The 17,101-nt window shown below is 30.6% G+C and overlaps 2 protein-coding genes across 4 annotated transcripts in view; one reads left to right on the forward strand and one right to left on the reverse strand.

The window, feature by feature from the left end:
- Positions 1-17,101, reverse strand: part of LOC143047967 (coatomer subunit beta-like) — a 44,955-nt gene that overhangs the window by 8,665 nt on the left and 19,189 nt on the right. The window contains exons 2-10 of the mRNA XM_076221344.1: positions 13,258-13,360; positions 12,330-12,559; positions 11,845-12,014; positions 5,796-5,910; positions 5,076-5,168; positions 2,340-2,477; positions 1,800-1,919; positions 1,398-1,505; positions 707-850 (exon numbers count right to left, since the gene is read on the reverse strand). Of these exons, the coding sequence (XP_076077459.1) occupies positions 707-850; positions 1,398-1,505; positions 1,800-1,919; positions 2,340-2,477; positions 5,076-5,168; positions 5,796-5,910; positions 11,845-12,014; positions 12,330-12,559; positions 13,258-13,351 (1,212 nt within the window). The 5' untranslated portion in view covers positions 13,352-13,360. The remainder of the gene's footprint in view (positions 1-706; positions 851-1,397; positions 1,506-1,799; positions 1,920-2,339; positions 2,478-5,075; positions 5,169-5,795; positions 5,911-11,844; positions 12,015-12,329; positions 12,560-13,257; positions 13,361-17,101) is intronic.
- On the forward strand, positions 2,936-9,233 carry LOC143047968 (phytanoyl-CoA hydroxylase-interacting protein-like). Of its 3 annotated transcripts, none has more exons than XM_076221347.1 (5): positions 2,936-3,023; positions 6,252-6,537; positions 7,086-7,165; positions 7,597-7,930; positions 8,479-9,232. In XM_076221347.1, exons 1-5 carry the CDS (start codon positions 2,991-2,993, stop codon positions 9,150-9,152), a joined length of 1,407 nt encoding a protein of 468 aa, XP_076077462.1. In that variant the 5' UTR covers positions 2,936-2,990; the 3' UTR covers positions 9,153-9,232. The 3 variants fall into 3 exon arrangements, with proteins under 3 accessions (XP_076077462.1, XP_076077460.1, XP_076077461.1); XM_076221345.1 differs by lacking the exon at positions 2,936-3,023 and adding an exon at positions 3,581-3,745 and having other exon boundaries at positions 8,479-9,229; XM_076221346.1 differs by lacking the exon at positions 2,936-3,023 and adding an exon at positions 4,850-5,003 and having other exon boundaries at positions 8,479-9,233.

The following is a 17,101-nucleotide window of genomic DNA, read 5'->3' on the forward strand; positions in this document are numbered from 1 at the left end:
GTCATCTTGCTTTGAATAGGATTTTTTTTTAAATGGTATATGAAGTCTTTACCTGCTGAGGCCCACCTCCCAGTGCAGGTGTTTGTCGCTGCATTGAAGAATCATTGGTGGCCTTCAGCTGTTATCTGCTCATTGGTTGGGTTGTTGTCTCTGATATATTGCCCATTTCCATTGTAAATTTTATTTTCAACTTTAACCCATATTGCATTTAAATAAGTTTTTTTAATAAAAGGGAATATATAGTCTTTTCAACTTTAACACATATTGCAGCTATCAAAAGAGTCTTGAATGATAATAATTTTGGATAAACACATCAATGACAGCTCTGCTAAAATCTAATATTTTATACTTTAACATTAGACTTACCACAGGGATAATAGTGATGGCTATATCTGGGAACTTGATGCTACACTGATGAAGTGTTCTGACAAGGATCTAACATTAGACTTACCACAGGGATAATAGTGATAGCTATATCTGGGAACTTGATGCTACACTGATGAAGTGTTCAGACAAGGATCTAACATTAGACTTACCACAGGTATAATAGTGATAGCTATATCTGGGAACTTGATGCTACACTGATGAAGTGTTCTGACAAGGATCTAACATTAGACTTACCACAGGGATAATAGTGATAGCTATATCTGGGAACTTGATGCTACACTGATGAAGTGTTCTGACAAGGATCTAACATTAGACTTACCACAGGGATAATAGTGATAGCTATATCTGGGAACTTGATGCTACACTGATGAAGTGTTCGGACAAGAATTTGACGATATTTCCCAGTATCTTCATGTTCTACATTGTTAGTCTTCACAACTTCTTTTTTCAAAACCAAAACCATCTACAATATTGAAATTACAAAGTTGTTTTTAAATGATTCATTTGATTTTATCTGCAATGATAATGTTCTTTTTTCATGCCTTTTACATGAATTTCCTAGGCAATGTTGGAGTGTACATTAATGTTACATATTTTTTTTATACTGTATTTATGAAACCCTATTTATGTACATAAAAAATAAGTCATTTTCTTACTCTCAATGTATTCAAAAATATGTTAAACTATTATATTAGAACTATTATTTTATTACAGAAAAATAATTTCATGCATTGTTGAATGAAATCATAAAAACAATTACAGAAATAAGTCATAAATATATATATAACATAAACAATACTGTTGGTTCATTTACTTTCAACAATACCAATTTTCATGGATTAAGCAAATTCTTTTTATTTTCCTTGAACATACAACATTCCTAGTTCACTTGGACCTAAGAAATCTAGAAAATTAAGTATCCCACAAATAATAATGATTCCACAGTATTATATTATCAATGAAGAAACTTCAAACTTTGTATCTATTATTAATTATCTCCCTTGACATACCTCTTCAATATTTCTGGAGGTTACCAGATCCAATGCTAATCCCAGTGTTTTCTTCCTGACTTCCAGATCTGGTGCACTCAATACTCTCAGTATATCCATTACTAATTCCTGAAAGAAACAATTTATATGAGCTTGAATGATAAGTAAGTCAGAAATCTTACCCTTATACAAATGAAGAATAAGCAATATGCTTTATCATCATTACACAAAACTTCTGGCAACTATCCTTCATTGAATATCTTTTTTGATTCGAAAAATATGTTTTTTTATGGATGAAGTTCTTCCTTTCCATGAAACTGATAAAAAAAAATTCCTGAACACTTTTCTCACTGAAAAGAGTAAAATCATAATGTAACTACAGGATTTTTAACTCAGATTTTTTCACTATAACAATACACATACCTGTAAAACTTTCTCATGAGCTGGCACCTCTCTGAGAGCTATCAGTCTGTCCAGAACAATCAGTTTGACATTATTGTCACTCTCTTTTACAATCAATTCAATATAACAACTGGCTGCAGCCTAAAACATAGTAATACAATATTTAAATTGCACAAGTATTCCATTGAAAACTAACTTTATTTAAAATAAATTGATTAACATTATCTGTTTTGTTCAAACCTTAGTCCTCAAAAGTTCTCACACTTATGTTTAAGGTTAGTGTTACTGGTAAATTTTGGCAGTTTAATTACAGTATTTATGAAAACTAATCAAAGATGATTTCGCATTATATAATAGTGCTATCACAATTTTTAACTTTTTGGTCAGATCAAACACATCTACAGATTCATATTCTTTAAAAATTTGTTTTAATCCAACACATTATTTCATTTTAGTGCAAAATTACGATAAAGAAATTTAAAGACATATCTAAGATGAGAATTAAATTGGAAAAACAAAAAATATTTCTCAGTTCATCTTATAAGGGAAATACCCATTTACCTTAACAGCAGTTGGAGCACTGGACAGTGTAACCAGGGTACCAGCTGCTTCATATTTGACGGCAGGACTGGAAGAGTTCAGAAGGTTGTAAATGCATCTAATAAATCTGGCTCTTTCTGATGGATTGGCATGGCAAACCTGAAAGTAAAAAGAATTTATGTTTCACTCAAAGGCAAACAGATAAAATGATACATATTATATTTTCTGTTGTTAAGAATTTGGTATGGGGAGTTCTAACCTCTGAAAAAAAGGTTATATAAATCAGACAAATATATGACAACATATAACAAACAAGAATGTCTCCATGGTACAAGGATGCCCCACTAACTCTTACATTTTCTATGTTCAATATTCCGTGAAAATGGGGAAAAATCTCTAATTTGACATTAAAATTAGAAAGATCATATCATAGGGAACATGCGTCCTAAGTTTCAAGTTGATTGAACTTCAACTTCATTAAAAACTACCTTGACCAAAAACTTTAACCTGAAGCGGGACAGACGAACGGACGAATAGACGGACAAACGAACGGAAGTACGAACTGTGCATTTGTGTAACATTATCTTGCAAGATCAAAAAAATGTATTGTTATCATTGGAAATTTACACTTATTATCAGTACTGACTTTTTTTCATCTGATCCGTGCATGTGATGGTCTTACATCTGATATCAATAATGAATAAGGTAACAACCAATTTATATATATATATTTTATATATATTTGTTTTTTTTAAATTTTTAATCAAACCATCTTTTTATATTCTATCAGAGGGTTATAAAGACAGACAATATAATTGCAGTATTTTGAAATTATAAAAAAAAATCTTCTTGAACAATGTTAAACAAGGTAATAAAAAGATATTGAAAATATTACATATGATTCAATTATATACAAAATGTAAAAAACAATTTTTTTAAATCAACTGTATAGTCCTGAATTAGTTTTCAACCATAACCTTAACCTTCCTTTTGAATTTTTGTGACAGATAAAAAAAAATCCACTGCTACATGAATGACAAGCCAGGTAACTCAAGGTTGTCTACATAAAATGTAGTGTAAGATGATAAAACAACATAAAAATTCATAAAAATACAAATTTATCCCCTTAGATTTTTCACTGCTTTCTATTTCTTTAATTTCTTAAGTCTTTGGCCTTTACTGTTTACAAAACATAGACTCACATTATTTTACCTATATAAATCACTTGACCATAACCAGACCTTGTGAGTAGATTTCAGTGAGTAAAATCCTTAATCAAGAGTGGTCATTTATGATTTTAACACAGAGCACAAACCATGGCTCTGTTCAAACATTTAAATCTGACTGTTCCAAAACATTTTGATTTCCAAAGGATTTGTGATTTTAATCAATTTAGTGACTTGGAAGTTACAATACAGAATTCTAGGGTAAGTGAATTATTTCATTGCAGAGTTCAAAGTGAGGAAACTAGTGCTAAATACAAATATAATTTCAGATCATTGGCATAACTTTTTTCTCATTCTTTTACATTAACTATAAATTGCATAAGTTATCAGTCTGGGGTATGAAAAATATGCAACGAATCTATAATCCCTGAACAAATCATCAAAAAAGGTTCTATTAATCTGTAGTTTGAATTAATAGTTCGCAGTCTGAAAAGAATTGTACATTAAATTTACACTCTAACTGTGAAAAAAAATGTCAAAAATTTACATTTAAAGTTGAAATTTTGTTCACCAAAATATTCAAGAATGTTTCTTCATTTAATAATGCTTCTAAAATTCAAAATTTTAATAAGAACATAGGATTTCAACTGAAAACATTGCCAACAGGAGAAACAAATTATAGATCACAAGTGCTAAAATGTGTTGCCTTCATAAATCTTAGTTTAAAATCTGCAAATAAAGCATTGAGATGAGTTCATTCGTGTATCATAAACAAACTGACTGTCAGAAAAAAACAATAGAACTGTCTGCAGAGCAGCACAAATACCTCAAGGTATATGAATGTTGATTTTATTTCAATCTATTCATAAAAACAAAACAAAAATGTGCAAAGGGGGACAACTCTGGGATTTGAATTGGACACCCTCCTAAAATGGGCATCTTCATATTAAGAACTTACTATGTACAAAATTTCATGAACATCTGATAAAGAATAGAGCATCATCAGTTACTCTAAAAAATTCAGTCTGAAAAGTATGCAGAATTTCAAAGTTAAGGCGGAATAATTCAACAAAAACTCAACAGATATTTTGTTATTCAAAATTGACAAAGTTAGTTTGGACAGTTAGATAGCTTAAAGATAGATAGATAATCACTGATTCCTAAATGCCTATAGTTGCAGTCATGTAAAATTGGTACCATGTTTTTGGTTGAAAAATGTTGAACTAATAACCACATTGATTCAAGATGAAGTTTTTCAATTAGAGGAATCAAATATCATTCCAAAAATCAACTACTGTCTGACCTTTTATTGTGTTTGCACTGTTTAATCCTATTATCAATTTTCAGATGTCTTTAATATAAATCTAGTACACATTTTAAATTTATCACTTAAATGAGACACCTTTACCTAATTAAAGAAGACATTTTGACATTTTATGTCCTGAATACCCAACCAGGCATTTTAAAAGTGAGTGGACAATAAATGAAGGCTACAGTGCATACTGGCCCTGTTAGAATGGTGAGCTATCAACTAGATCACACATCAATCATTCATCTTCTCCATATATAAAATCTGTTTGATTTGTCTTACCTTGTAAATCAGTTCAACTATAACTAACTGTAATATGTCTCCAAAAGAATTCACTTGGTCAATACAGCTACTTAGGTAGTTCAAAGCTCGGTCCTAGAATAAAATAAAGATATCTTAGAATTTATTTGTTTTAGCACAAGGTAACTATGTAGTCTTCATTTAGTGTTGAACGGCTTTAATTTTAACATACAAATAAATGTGAACTTTTAAATGTGTCAATCATCAGTAGGCAACTACACATGTAATAAAATAATAATAAATTCTACACAGCTGAGCTTACATTGTGCAAAGTCAGAAGGGGGAAACTATTTGATTATAAACATGAAAATGACAGTTTTTGATTGGTTAATATGAGGATTATATTTTACTATTCACACATTGCTCAAGCAATAATTCTATGATTCTAAATCCATTTACAAAAGAACATTCAGTATAATTCAATAAATATTTATATATATATATATATTTAGCTGAGAGAGTGAAAGAGCAACTTGCTAACCCTTGCAAAAAACATTGCAAATCTTTGCTTTGCTTTGGTTGACAACATTTTCTCTGGATAGAAATCTGACCAAGAACCCTCTTAGCTATATTTAATTATATATAAGCATCCAGCTTTTTGCTAATGCACTTAGGCTGAAATATTTGAATTTCAAGTGTTATACAATTGCCAGAACGAATATCAGAAAAAGAAGTTCCCGTGTATTACACTGCTAATCTTACCTGGTCAGCATGAATAAGCATCATAAATGCATTTCTCTTACAGGACATGTCTTGTTCTCCTTCTAAAAACTTGGCAATTAATTCTGGTGCATCAGGAATCAAGAAGTCAAAGTTTCTAAAACAAATTGAAATAATCAATAAGTAAGAAAATTCTTCAAATCAATGAAATTTAGGGATTCTTTTTAATATATTCATAAACTTTTCTCCAATAACTGCAAATGAAACCCTATTCCTTCATTTAATAATCTACAGACCAGCTTGACCATCATAACTAAATGAAGAACTACTAGTCTTACACTGAGTTCAAAAATCCCTCCAATTAAAGCTAACCTCTGTTTTAAGCATATGCATCTGGTAAAAAGGAACAGTGGTCTAAAGAAGGTCATGCTTCTTCCAAGTATACACATTTAACTACTAGTAGTTCTCAAAAATTTAGTTAGAATGTATATTTTACAGGACCAAGTAGAAGAACTTGAAGCATGTGAAAACACAGATTTCTCTAAATGGGAACTGCAATGTCCAGAAAATGTTGATTCTTTATTCATCATGGTCACCTCTAAAGACAATACCTGCATTAAAGTCCTTGACCTTGATCCAAATAACAAAAACCTATATCTAGACCTGAACACTGACCAAGACACGTTACCTTTGACCTTGATGCTGATTGGTCTGCAGACTGTTACCAAGGGAAGTCAGAAGTACTATGTAGTTAGAACTGAGGGATATACTGAGATAAAAGAAGGTATTTACTTTGTATTGTTTATTCCATCTGATTGTGTACCATATAGGCAATAGTAACATACCCAAATAAATATCATTTATTTAATAGTCACACTTCCAAACACATTATGAAATCAACCACACATATCAAGTACCCCAATCCATGTTATAAAGACAGACATTAACAACATCAATTGATTTTCTGGTAATATTTCATTGGAGGATAATAATCTATTCAAATATAATGGAAACCCCACAAGGAATGAAGTTTCAATCCAGGTGACAGAAAAGGGATTGACAGACAAGTGTAGGACATACTCTGCAAAATTATTTTTTGGATCAAATATAAGAAAACTATATATTGCCACAATGTTTTCCTTTCTGCCTTTTTGTTTTCAATAAGTATATATTAGTTCAATAAAGATGTGGAGGAGATATATCATATAGTGTTCTTAGGTCTTCTTTTTGAATAATCTAAGAAAAATTCATCAGGAACAAATTAATAATGTGTGGAATTGGTTTTATTACAACAACATCATTATTTTTGATACATATTTTTTTCTCTCTCAGAAATGTCAAGCATGGAACTGAATCTCACAGAGAGTAAAGGATCCCTTTGTGGTTCAAAGTTGTTTGACTTGGCAGATAATGTAAGTTTAGATACCATCATTTTTACATCATACATTTTATTAAATATCAAATACTAAATTTTTCAAGACTAAAGTTCTAATTAATTCATAAATAAGTAAAATTTAAAGTTTTGTTTTCTGCTCTACAGGAATATACATGTACGAACGCTTTTGCAATGGTAAATAAAAACAAAAAGGTAAAAAAAAAGGAATATATCTTTTTAAAAGAAAATTCTTATTAAAGTATTTTTTTTTAATAGATATTTTTCAAAGATCAATTTCATACTACATTTCTGACTTTCTCAAAAGTAAAATTATAAAAATACTGAACTCTGAAGGAAAATTCAAACCAAAATTCCCTAATCAAATGGCAAAACCAAAAGCTCAATCACAAACTAATGGATAACTTTTCATGGTTTATTGTTAGAATTTATATTTATTTGTGTGTTTAGAAAGGAGCAGAGATAGCTGTTAAACACAGATTAGGTTCCAAATACTGGATAAAGACTGAACCATCAAGTAGAAAACACACTTCTAAATTTATCATCCTGCAGGACAAGGAATCAGAAGAAGTTTATTTCTTCTTTACAGAAAATATCTGGAGGTTTAAGAGTATCCCATTTCTGCTAAAGCCATGTTCTCAGTACAGATGCATGACATACTATGGGTGTACCTCCAGCTCTCGGGATCATGTACTCAGTTTTAGATGTAAATCACTGTCTGGAGTGGCATTTACAAAGAATTACCAGCTGTTCAGAACGTCAAAGATACACACTTTTACTGCGTGTAAGATTATGATATTATACACATAAGGTTATGCACGTGGATTCATTATTATTTGTTGGATACCAACTTTTGTGAATTTTGTGGGTACACTTGATTTTGAGTTGGACCACAAAATTAAATGTTCAATGAATATCATATGTTCTATAGGATTGTATGCAGACTACGACAAAAACATGAAATTTAAAATCCATTATTGTAAGTTTCCTGAATCCATAGAATTTATTTCTTTGTAACATTCACATGACCATCAAACACAAGTTATGTTAAAATGTGATCTATGAAACTTAGGTTTTTAGTTTTGCTATGAGCAGGCAAGATGTGTATTCATCTTGATGTTTTACTTTTTAAGCATAACAAACACGAAATCTTTAATAAGGTTAACCTTTTCAAAACAATTTATGTTTTCATATTTCTTGACAATTACACTAACTATTCTTGTTTATCATGTTTATTCTTGTTTTAAAAAAGATAACAACTCAATTTAACATTATGGCTCATATTGATGACAATTTTAATAGATCCTTAATTTTACCTTTATTTAATTTCAGACATGACAAAAACAGAACTGCAAAAGCTGTACAATATGGGAAGAAAATTTGTCGGGAGAAACAACATAATGGCTCCAATAAGATTTTTCTACAGAAACAAACCAAGAGAATACTTTGAGGATATATTCTGGAAAAGTAATGGCATCATGAGGAAATATATGAAGGACAACAATGGGGACAGGTATTCAGTCATCAACAAAAACTTGGAGGGATTGTTCTTCAGCGCACTCTTGGAATCCAAAACCCTGAAACCACCTCCCACATCCATATTTGGCACCCGTAGAATGTTTGTTTTTGCACCAAAGATGCTAAATCTTCGATCTAATGTCTACTTTGCTGATTTCTACTGTAACTTTTACATTCATTATGTCACCCTAGTCATCACAGAAGCAAACTCAAGTGCTGATAAATACTGTAGGGGACGACTACTTATGGTCAACCAATATGACAATCCATTCGTCAAGCTGGTTCTGGAGCATGGTGAATGGAGTGTGTTTGTCACAACAAATGTTCATGTTGAACTGTTTTATACTGAAAATATAGATCTTAATGCTATCAAGTACCAACAAGGTGGGTTCTTGTTTGAAGATGTACCAGTCAGGGGTAAGGGTACCAGTTGTCCTGAGGGCATAGCTAAGAAAGCAGGATGCAAAATATGTAATTTGGAGGCATGATGTGTTTTTTATTCAAAACATTACATGTAGTCACTGTTCTACTTTACCAGTTTAGTGCTTGCTTTGTTTTAGATTATTTATTTTGCTGCAAAAACTATTTTATAATGACAAAAAATGAGTGTTTTTATATCCAAATTGTTGATCAAAATCTTTAATACAGTTGGTTTATATCATGTTTTTGGTTTTCTTGTTATTATTTGATTTTATAAATATTTTTAACAAGGAACTAGTTTTAATTTGTATAGTTATTAGAAACAATTTTGGTGCTTTTTTTATCAATTCTTTTTAGGAAATTCTGTATTAAATAGTATAACAGACTATATATATATATTACGTAACCAATGTCAAACTTTTACAAGTACATTTCTATTTGATATTTTGCAATGCACTTTAATTGAATAATATGGGTCTCTCCATAATAAAATGAATGTTAAATAAACAATATGATTTTTACAACTTAATTTTTTGTATATTTTATCAATTAAAGATAATCAATCATGATGCACTTAAATACAAACCTATTTCTAAATCGACATGACTGGTAAGTGCAATAGTTTTATTTTATGATTCTATTTAGAACAACTGTTGAACATTAACTTTTTAAAAGTATATTTTTTACTTTTATACTTTTTTTTTATTTATGATTTTCATCTTACATAGTGTTTTTTTTATTATAAAATGTCTGGATGGAATACAATATTAGTTTATATCAGTCTATGTAGTGCTAGTCTTTATGTTTTATTATATAAGTATCATGTATGTCAGCAGCATAGTTCTTAATAAATGTAACAAAAAATTTGAGGCTTTAGTTTTTACAGTATTTAGTATGTGTAGTGCAACTGTTTACAAAGGTTTAAAAAGAATAAGAGAATTAGAGATCATACTTGCATATTTCACTTTTAATTTTAATAAATATATTTGAATGCGAGTGCTATGTGACCCAAACAAACCTAATAAGAAAAGCTTATTCCATCTTTGTCTGAGGGAGTGGGAACACAAGATTCTAATAATTTCTAAATTTGGAGAGTATACAAGTATAGTTATGTTGTAAATTATGTCAGTACTGACAGTAGGTAAGCTCTCATGCACCAAGGAAATGTCCTCAACTATAATGTCAATATGAATCATGGTAAATGCAAATAACTGATGCTATCTTCTACACTTATATTCTGGTGAATTAATAGTAGTTTTTGTTTGTTGATTTGGTTCATAAGTGTTTCTTGTTTTTTATATAGATTAGACTGTTGGTTTTCCCTTTTGAATGGTTTAACACTGGTCATATTTTGGGGCCCTTTATAGCTTGCTGTTCGATGGTGTTGAAAACCATTCTTTGACCTATAATGGTTTACTTTTACACGTTGTGACTTGGATGGAGAGTTGTCTCATTGGCACTGCTACTACATCCTCTTATATCTATCTACTACACCTATATTCTGGTTTCATTAGTTAAATGTGGATTAAGTCACACCTTCTGCATATGCTAAACAATATGAATCAAGCTCAATCTCAAGATTGATCTTTTGGGGGTTGAACAACACATTCAGCACTATATGGTGGTCCTTTTTTTTTAAGGAGGAAGCCAAAGTGTGTGAAAAGAACCACTGATCCTTGTAAGGAAAACGGGCAATCCTTGTTGACAAGAATTGAATCCAAAGCACTACCTTGGAACTCACAACCTCAGTGTTGTCAGGAGAGTGATGACCATCCAGCCACTGAGGCTAAACAAATAAAATAAAATTTATCAATAAAACAAATCCTTCAGAACTTTCTGCTGACATTTAATTAGTTTCTGATGAAAAGTATAAAATGTGTAGCAGATACATGTAAGACTTAAGAGTATGATGTGGACTACAAAAGATAGTTATTTCTATCTGCTTTGATTATATAATTAAGACACACAAACAAAAAAATTGATAGATGGTTTTCTATATTTCTCATCATACATAAACATGATCAAAGTGAAGACAACACTGAAAATAAAATGGCTATATGAAACACTTGCTTAGAGAAATTCATAGAAAATGCAAAATATCATGAATACATTAATAGAAATTGCAACTATACCAAAAATACCATGTTCAGGTCTACATTTTATCAAATAGAAAATAAATGGAGAATTTGTTCATGGGACAGATGATGCCCCCACTTGCATATCATATAACCACATGATAAAGTTATAAAAGGACATAACTTTAGACAGTAAAAGTGACACTACCCAAATTTGTACTTGATGATGATCTGAGTTTTGTGGTAATAAGTATAATCACTATTGTGTATAAGTTTCATAAAATTTGGTTGTGGAAAACTTAAGTTAGATAAAAGAAACAAATAATTCATTTTTTTTCATTTGGAAAGGGGAATAACTCTAGAACAGTTAAAGTGACACCACCAAACTTCAAACATGATCTGTGTTTTGTGGTAGTAAGCATCGTTTATAAGTTTTATAACATTTGGTTGAGGCAAACCAAAGTTAAATGAAAACAACTTTGGATAACAGACAGACGGACATACAGACAAGGGTAAAACGTAATGCCTATAGCGGTGGGGGCATAATAATCTGTTGGTAAAACAACACCATATAACTTCTAAATTCCCTTTTAACTTGTAATTGGAAATAAAATCTGTCTGACCAGAGCTATTTTATTTAGCTTTCCACACAATTTTCAACAGTTTTAATTTTGAATGTACAAACCTATAGATAGTATAAATAGCTAAAACAGCATTTCTTCTAACATAAGAGTGTCTGTGTTCTAAACACTGTCTGATAGCTGGCATCAATGGTTCCAATAATTCGGCTTCCTTCAGTTTACATAAAAATCTCAATGTTGATCCTCTTATAAATTCATTTGGATGTTGAAGATCCTGAAAGAAGAAGCATTTGGAATTTTATTCGATATATCGTTACATATATAAACCAATTTTTTTTTTAGAAGGATGACAAATTCCCCAAAAGATGCATATTTAACTGTACTTTTTTCAGCATGTTCAGTAAAAATATTTACATTATTCAGTGAAATACTCAAAAAGACACATACGATATTATATGCATAATGATATGTAATATACATGCAGGGCTTACTTGTCCTTGTAGAAAAAAAATGCATTTGTTTAATATGTAATTTATTTTCAGTTTATTTTTTAAAAGCCCTAGAAAAAGCAAGATTATCATTTACATACCTTTCTGTATGCATCACAAACAAGTATGAACTCATGTAACATTTTGCCATCAGGGTTATATTTTGGAACAATTTCCCAGAAAATTAACAGCATTTTCTTGATGGTATGGTCTCGTACAGGCATGACAAATCTAATAATAGTCATCAATAATGATGGCATCTTCTCTCCATTCAGTATCATCTGTATTGTCTTCTTCAGAGCTTCAATCTTTGTTTTGGTATCTCCCTTTTCTAATAATAAAAAAAAATATCATTCAATATAATTATTATACTATTATTTTAGAAAATTGAAATTCTACAAGTAATTTCTATCAGTTTCTTTCAATGCCTTTATTTAAAATGCAACTGTCTACAAACTTTATACTGTGATATCGATCATCAAAGTAAAACTAAAACATAAATGATTAGTCTTTTTCAAGACCGCACATTCAGGAGGTCATAATAATCAGCAAGTGATCAGCCAGCCATCAAAATTGAATTAAAGAATGATATCAAAACAACAACCTTAATATCAAAGTTTTCTGAATGTGAATCACCGAATACATGCACATCTTTTTTTTAAGTTTTAACGTCCTCATTTAGTTTTATGTGTGTCATTTAAGATCTACTGCAAGATACGTCATGTACAACAATGTACATGTACATATTCAGTCTTAATTACAGTAATAATGCTGGCAAACCATGTCTTGTTGTTTAATCTTCTTTGTAAACATGAACCATGTACGTAGAATTAACAATAAATGAAGATTCTTACAGACAAAACGTTTATGTTTGTATATCCCATTGCAAAAAAACTTGCAAAACAATAATTGAAATTTCATATTAAATTTAAAGTGTAGTTTATCCACACCTCTTGCATTTTCTTGAGAACAGGTAAAGCATGCACATTGCATTTCAATGGTGATTTATATCAATATATGATGCCATACCTAGATCTGATTTGAGTCCCATCTCTGTTGGAGGCTCTGCATCTGATGGTATATTTATCAGAGTATAACATGGCTGCTCAGCCAAGGTAGACATCTTTTTATTCTGAAAATAAAGTCAATTATTGGCATTTACATTTGTAGCCTAGGTGTATCTATAACATTTAATCTGTTTAGATAACAGCTCTAGAATAAGTATATACAAGAGATGTTTTACCCCATTTACATGTGTGTATAATATAAGTGTTTTAGCAAATATCTCAGGATTTTTTATGGTATTGGAACCAGTAAAGATGAAGGCAGAAGACCAAATGTTTTATACATTTATAATAATCGAACAATATTTCTATAGATTAGCAAAATCATTTGTTTTAAATCGGTTTCTTTGTTGTTGTTGCCATTTTGGAATGGTAAAAAAAAATGGTGAAAAAAAAAGAGTGCAGTTAGTTTCTTGTAAGCAGTCACCACATCACAAAGATTGAAGGTTCAACAAAAATACTATAAAACAAGTACTGCAACCAATGAACTAGAAATACTATTTTAGGAAAGACAATGACTGAATGCTTATGTACTTTTACAAAATATAACTGGCTTTAAAATATCTCCATAACTACTTGTACAATAAAGTAATCAATAGCAATATATGGGAAAGTGAAAAAAAATCTACATTGCACACTAACTTAAAGAGGCATAATTTACCTGGTACCCTAGGTCAATATATGTATATAAGTATTATTATATGTTTATGTTTTATAACTGAAAAATCTAATTTCCTACAACCATTAAAGTACCTGTTGACACACATGGTGATTCAATTATCATTCTTGTGACTTTCTCAGGTGTATATATAGTGACTTAGTCAGTATTTGGTGAAATATGATTTTGAGCAACATTCTGTTTTATTTAATGAACTAAAGTCATTGTAACGGTAGATCATTAATAAATCAGGACAAAAAATAATTATAAATCATCAAATTTACAAGAACATTACCCCCCTTTTTTCCCTAATAAATAGCTCAATGAATCACCTTGTGTGTGAGGCATAATTTTGCATGAACAGATGCCATGTACTATCCACATTTGTAAAACTTTACATTGTAATTTGTAATATATGTTACACTTCTCCACATTTGTAAAACTTTACATTGTTATTTGTAATATATTTTACACTTATCCACATTTGTTAAACTTAACATTGTAATTTGTAATACATTTTGCACTTCTTCAAAACTTTAACATTATGATAAGAGGTTGTTTCTACAGTGTATTTGATATTGAAAAGTGACAAACTGTTCATGCAAAACAAACACAATAACTTGTTCTTACCGTCATCCCGATATGTTTGTTTCTTATAACAAGTTAAATTATTTCAAATATAAAATTGTGTAAAATACAATATACATTTTTAAAGTGATTAATACATGTATGCATTCAGCATGACTCATAAGTACTTTGACACAATCTCTTAGTTACAATGTGCAAGACTAAGAGTGTAATACATTTATATTATAAATGCAACTGGATGTCCTGCATGGTTTTTCTTCTGCCCCGTAACAAAATTTAACTTTTTAATTGTAGCAGCATAATTTTCAATTGAAATAAATATCTTTAATTCAATTCATGGTCAGATTATTTTATTGATTAGTTGTTACATGAATTGACTTGTATTACACTATTACGGTAGAAAAAATAGTCTAAGGCTTTTTTTCTACCATGTCAGCGAAGAAATGATCTCAAAATCATTAACTTTTTTTTTCCGGACTTATTAATTTTCCTGCATTTGCGCAGATATCTCTTTCTTTCTTCTGGTCTCGTATGTCTGACATGAGACTTTGTCAGTAAAATTGTTGTTTTTGATGATTCTTTGTCTTAGATAAGAAAAAAAGCAACATCATCAGGATGGTGTTTCTTTGTTTTCATTGAAAATGATGTCACAACTTTTTAAATCCCTAGCAACAGAACCAACATCTTTAACCTTTCAGATCTTTCAGTATTTCCATTTTTTTTTAACAGATTTTAAATTGAATATATTTTCACTGGTAATGTCTGCCTCACTCATACATGTCATATGTATTACTATTATAGTCGCCATCACGTAAAATTGGAACCATGCTTTTTTGTCAAAATTTTCTTAAATATAGACTAGAGTTTACTTGAGATCATGTTTTTCAAAGAGCGGAAGTAAAATCCTGTCCAAATTTCCACTACTGTCCTGCCCCGATCTTCACATTTTCAAGATTGTTTACATTGTAAAACCGCCATCTTGATTTCTATGAGGATCCCTTACTACATAGCATTTGTAACTCTCCGGTCAGGGTTTCCCCTGGGTCAATTATTTTTTTCGCCACCTCTTTCGCCAAAGCAATATATTTTTCGCCACTTTATTATTTTTTTCGCCAAGTAACACAAATATATTTTTCTTTTAAAATTTTCCTTTTTGTCTAGCCCCCTCCCCCTAAATAAGAAGTGGTTTTTACAACAAATCGAAGTATCTTATCACTTGGAATTGATCCCTCGTGTAAGGTGTAATCATTACATTGAAGGGTTACTCTCATGCCAACCTTTTGAATAGATTTCTTCATAACGACAGTTTTCTTTTCTAGACCATCGTAAATAAGTAAAACTATATGCTTGTAACACGTGTGTCACTGAAACGACTTTGAAGTACCCACTCAAATAAATGATCTATATGAAAGTTAAATGATAAAGTTTTAAATCAGAGACTTTTCTTGCTTTGGGACATTTTTCGTCATAACAATAATTTTCTTTTCTGGACTATCATTAAAATTAGAGGAAGCGTAAAAACTTTGCTTCAAACACGTGCGTCGCAAAGTGGTTAATAAGTCCCTTTTATGTCATGTGACAGAAGCCATTTAATTATATCATTTTGTCATATCATACAATCAACACCTTTATTAATTAGTCCTTTGATGTCGATAGCTATGAATGCAATCAGCTGGTTATTGATTTTCTGTCAAAATCTTAACGAGTTCAAGGTGAATTCCGAGTATGTTTGATCGGTAAAGTCAGAGAAACCTGAAAAAAGTAAATAAACAAGATGGCTGAAATAAATCGTTCTATATATTTCTTTCGCCAAATTCTTTCGCCAATGACGAATTTTAATCGCCACAATTATTATTTTTTCGCAAATTGCGAAAATGGCGACCGCCAGCGGAAACCCTGTCTCCGGTAATATCATTGTCATAGATAATACAATTTCCAACACTTTTTACGTAAAGATGACGAAAAGCTCCAAGAAACACAAGAAAATTGCAGACCTGCCAACTTTTGAAAATCTCCATGAGGGATTTAGGGCGCGACAAGAATTTTAAGGGTTACAATTTTAGCGACTTTTCTGTGAGCATTGTTTTTTACTTCTAAAATAGTCTAAGTTCTCTTCTTTTTTCTTTATATGGTATACTAATGATGAGCTTGTAGGCCTCACTAGAAAAACCAAAGAGCTATCAAGCCCGCTTACTGCCTATGATGCCTGTCAACAGCTAATATTATTGACTAGATCGATTTTATAGACATTCTACATTCAAAATAGCTGTCGTATTTCAAAGTTGCTGTCAATAAGTTATTTTTGCCGTCTGCAGTTAAAATCGTCTTTCCTCTCGGCAGATTTGACCTTTACCTTTTAATCCCTCTGATACCATCAGATAACGACGGTCCTTTAACAGACGTCCGTTTAATTGAGAAGTTAAATCTCGCGATCGGTATCGTGAACGTTGTTTTTAATTTAAAGTTTTTGCAATTATATATATATAATGTTCATGATGTTTATGTGGTATCTTTCAAATTAATACAAATTATTATATATATGGTTCGGAAGACTTTGAAAAAT

The sequence above is a fragment of the Mytilus galloprovincialis genome, chromosome 10, assembly GCF_965363235.1.
Source record: "Mytilus galloprovincialis chromosome 10, xbMytGall1.hap1.1, whole genome shotgun sequence".
In the NCBI taxonomy this organism is placed as follows: domain Eukaryota; kingdom Metazoa; phylum Mollusca; class Bivalvia; order Mytilida; family Mytilidae; genus Mytilus; species Mytilus galloprovincialis.

Excerpts from the sequence above, each read along its gene's own strand:
- LOC143047968 (XM_076221345.1), top strand. The coding sequence starts at position 3,635 with ATGGCTCTGTTCAAACATTTAAATCTGACTGTTCCAAAACATTTTGAT. Across the intron at positions 3,746-6,251 it reads TTACAATACAGAATTCTAGG|GACCAAGTAGAAGAACTTGA; the intron begins GTAAGTGAATTA and ends TATATTTTACAG. Across the intron at positions 7,931-8,478 it reads GATACACACTTTTACTGCGT|ACATGACAAAAACAGAACTG; the intron begins GTAAGATTATGA and ends ATTTAATTTCAG.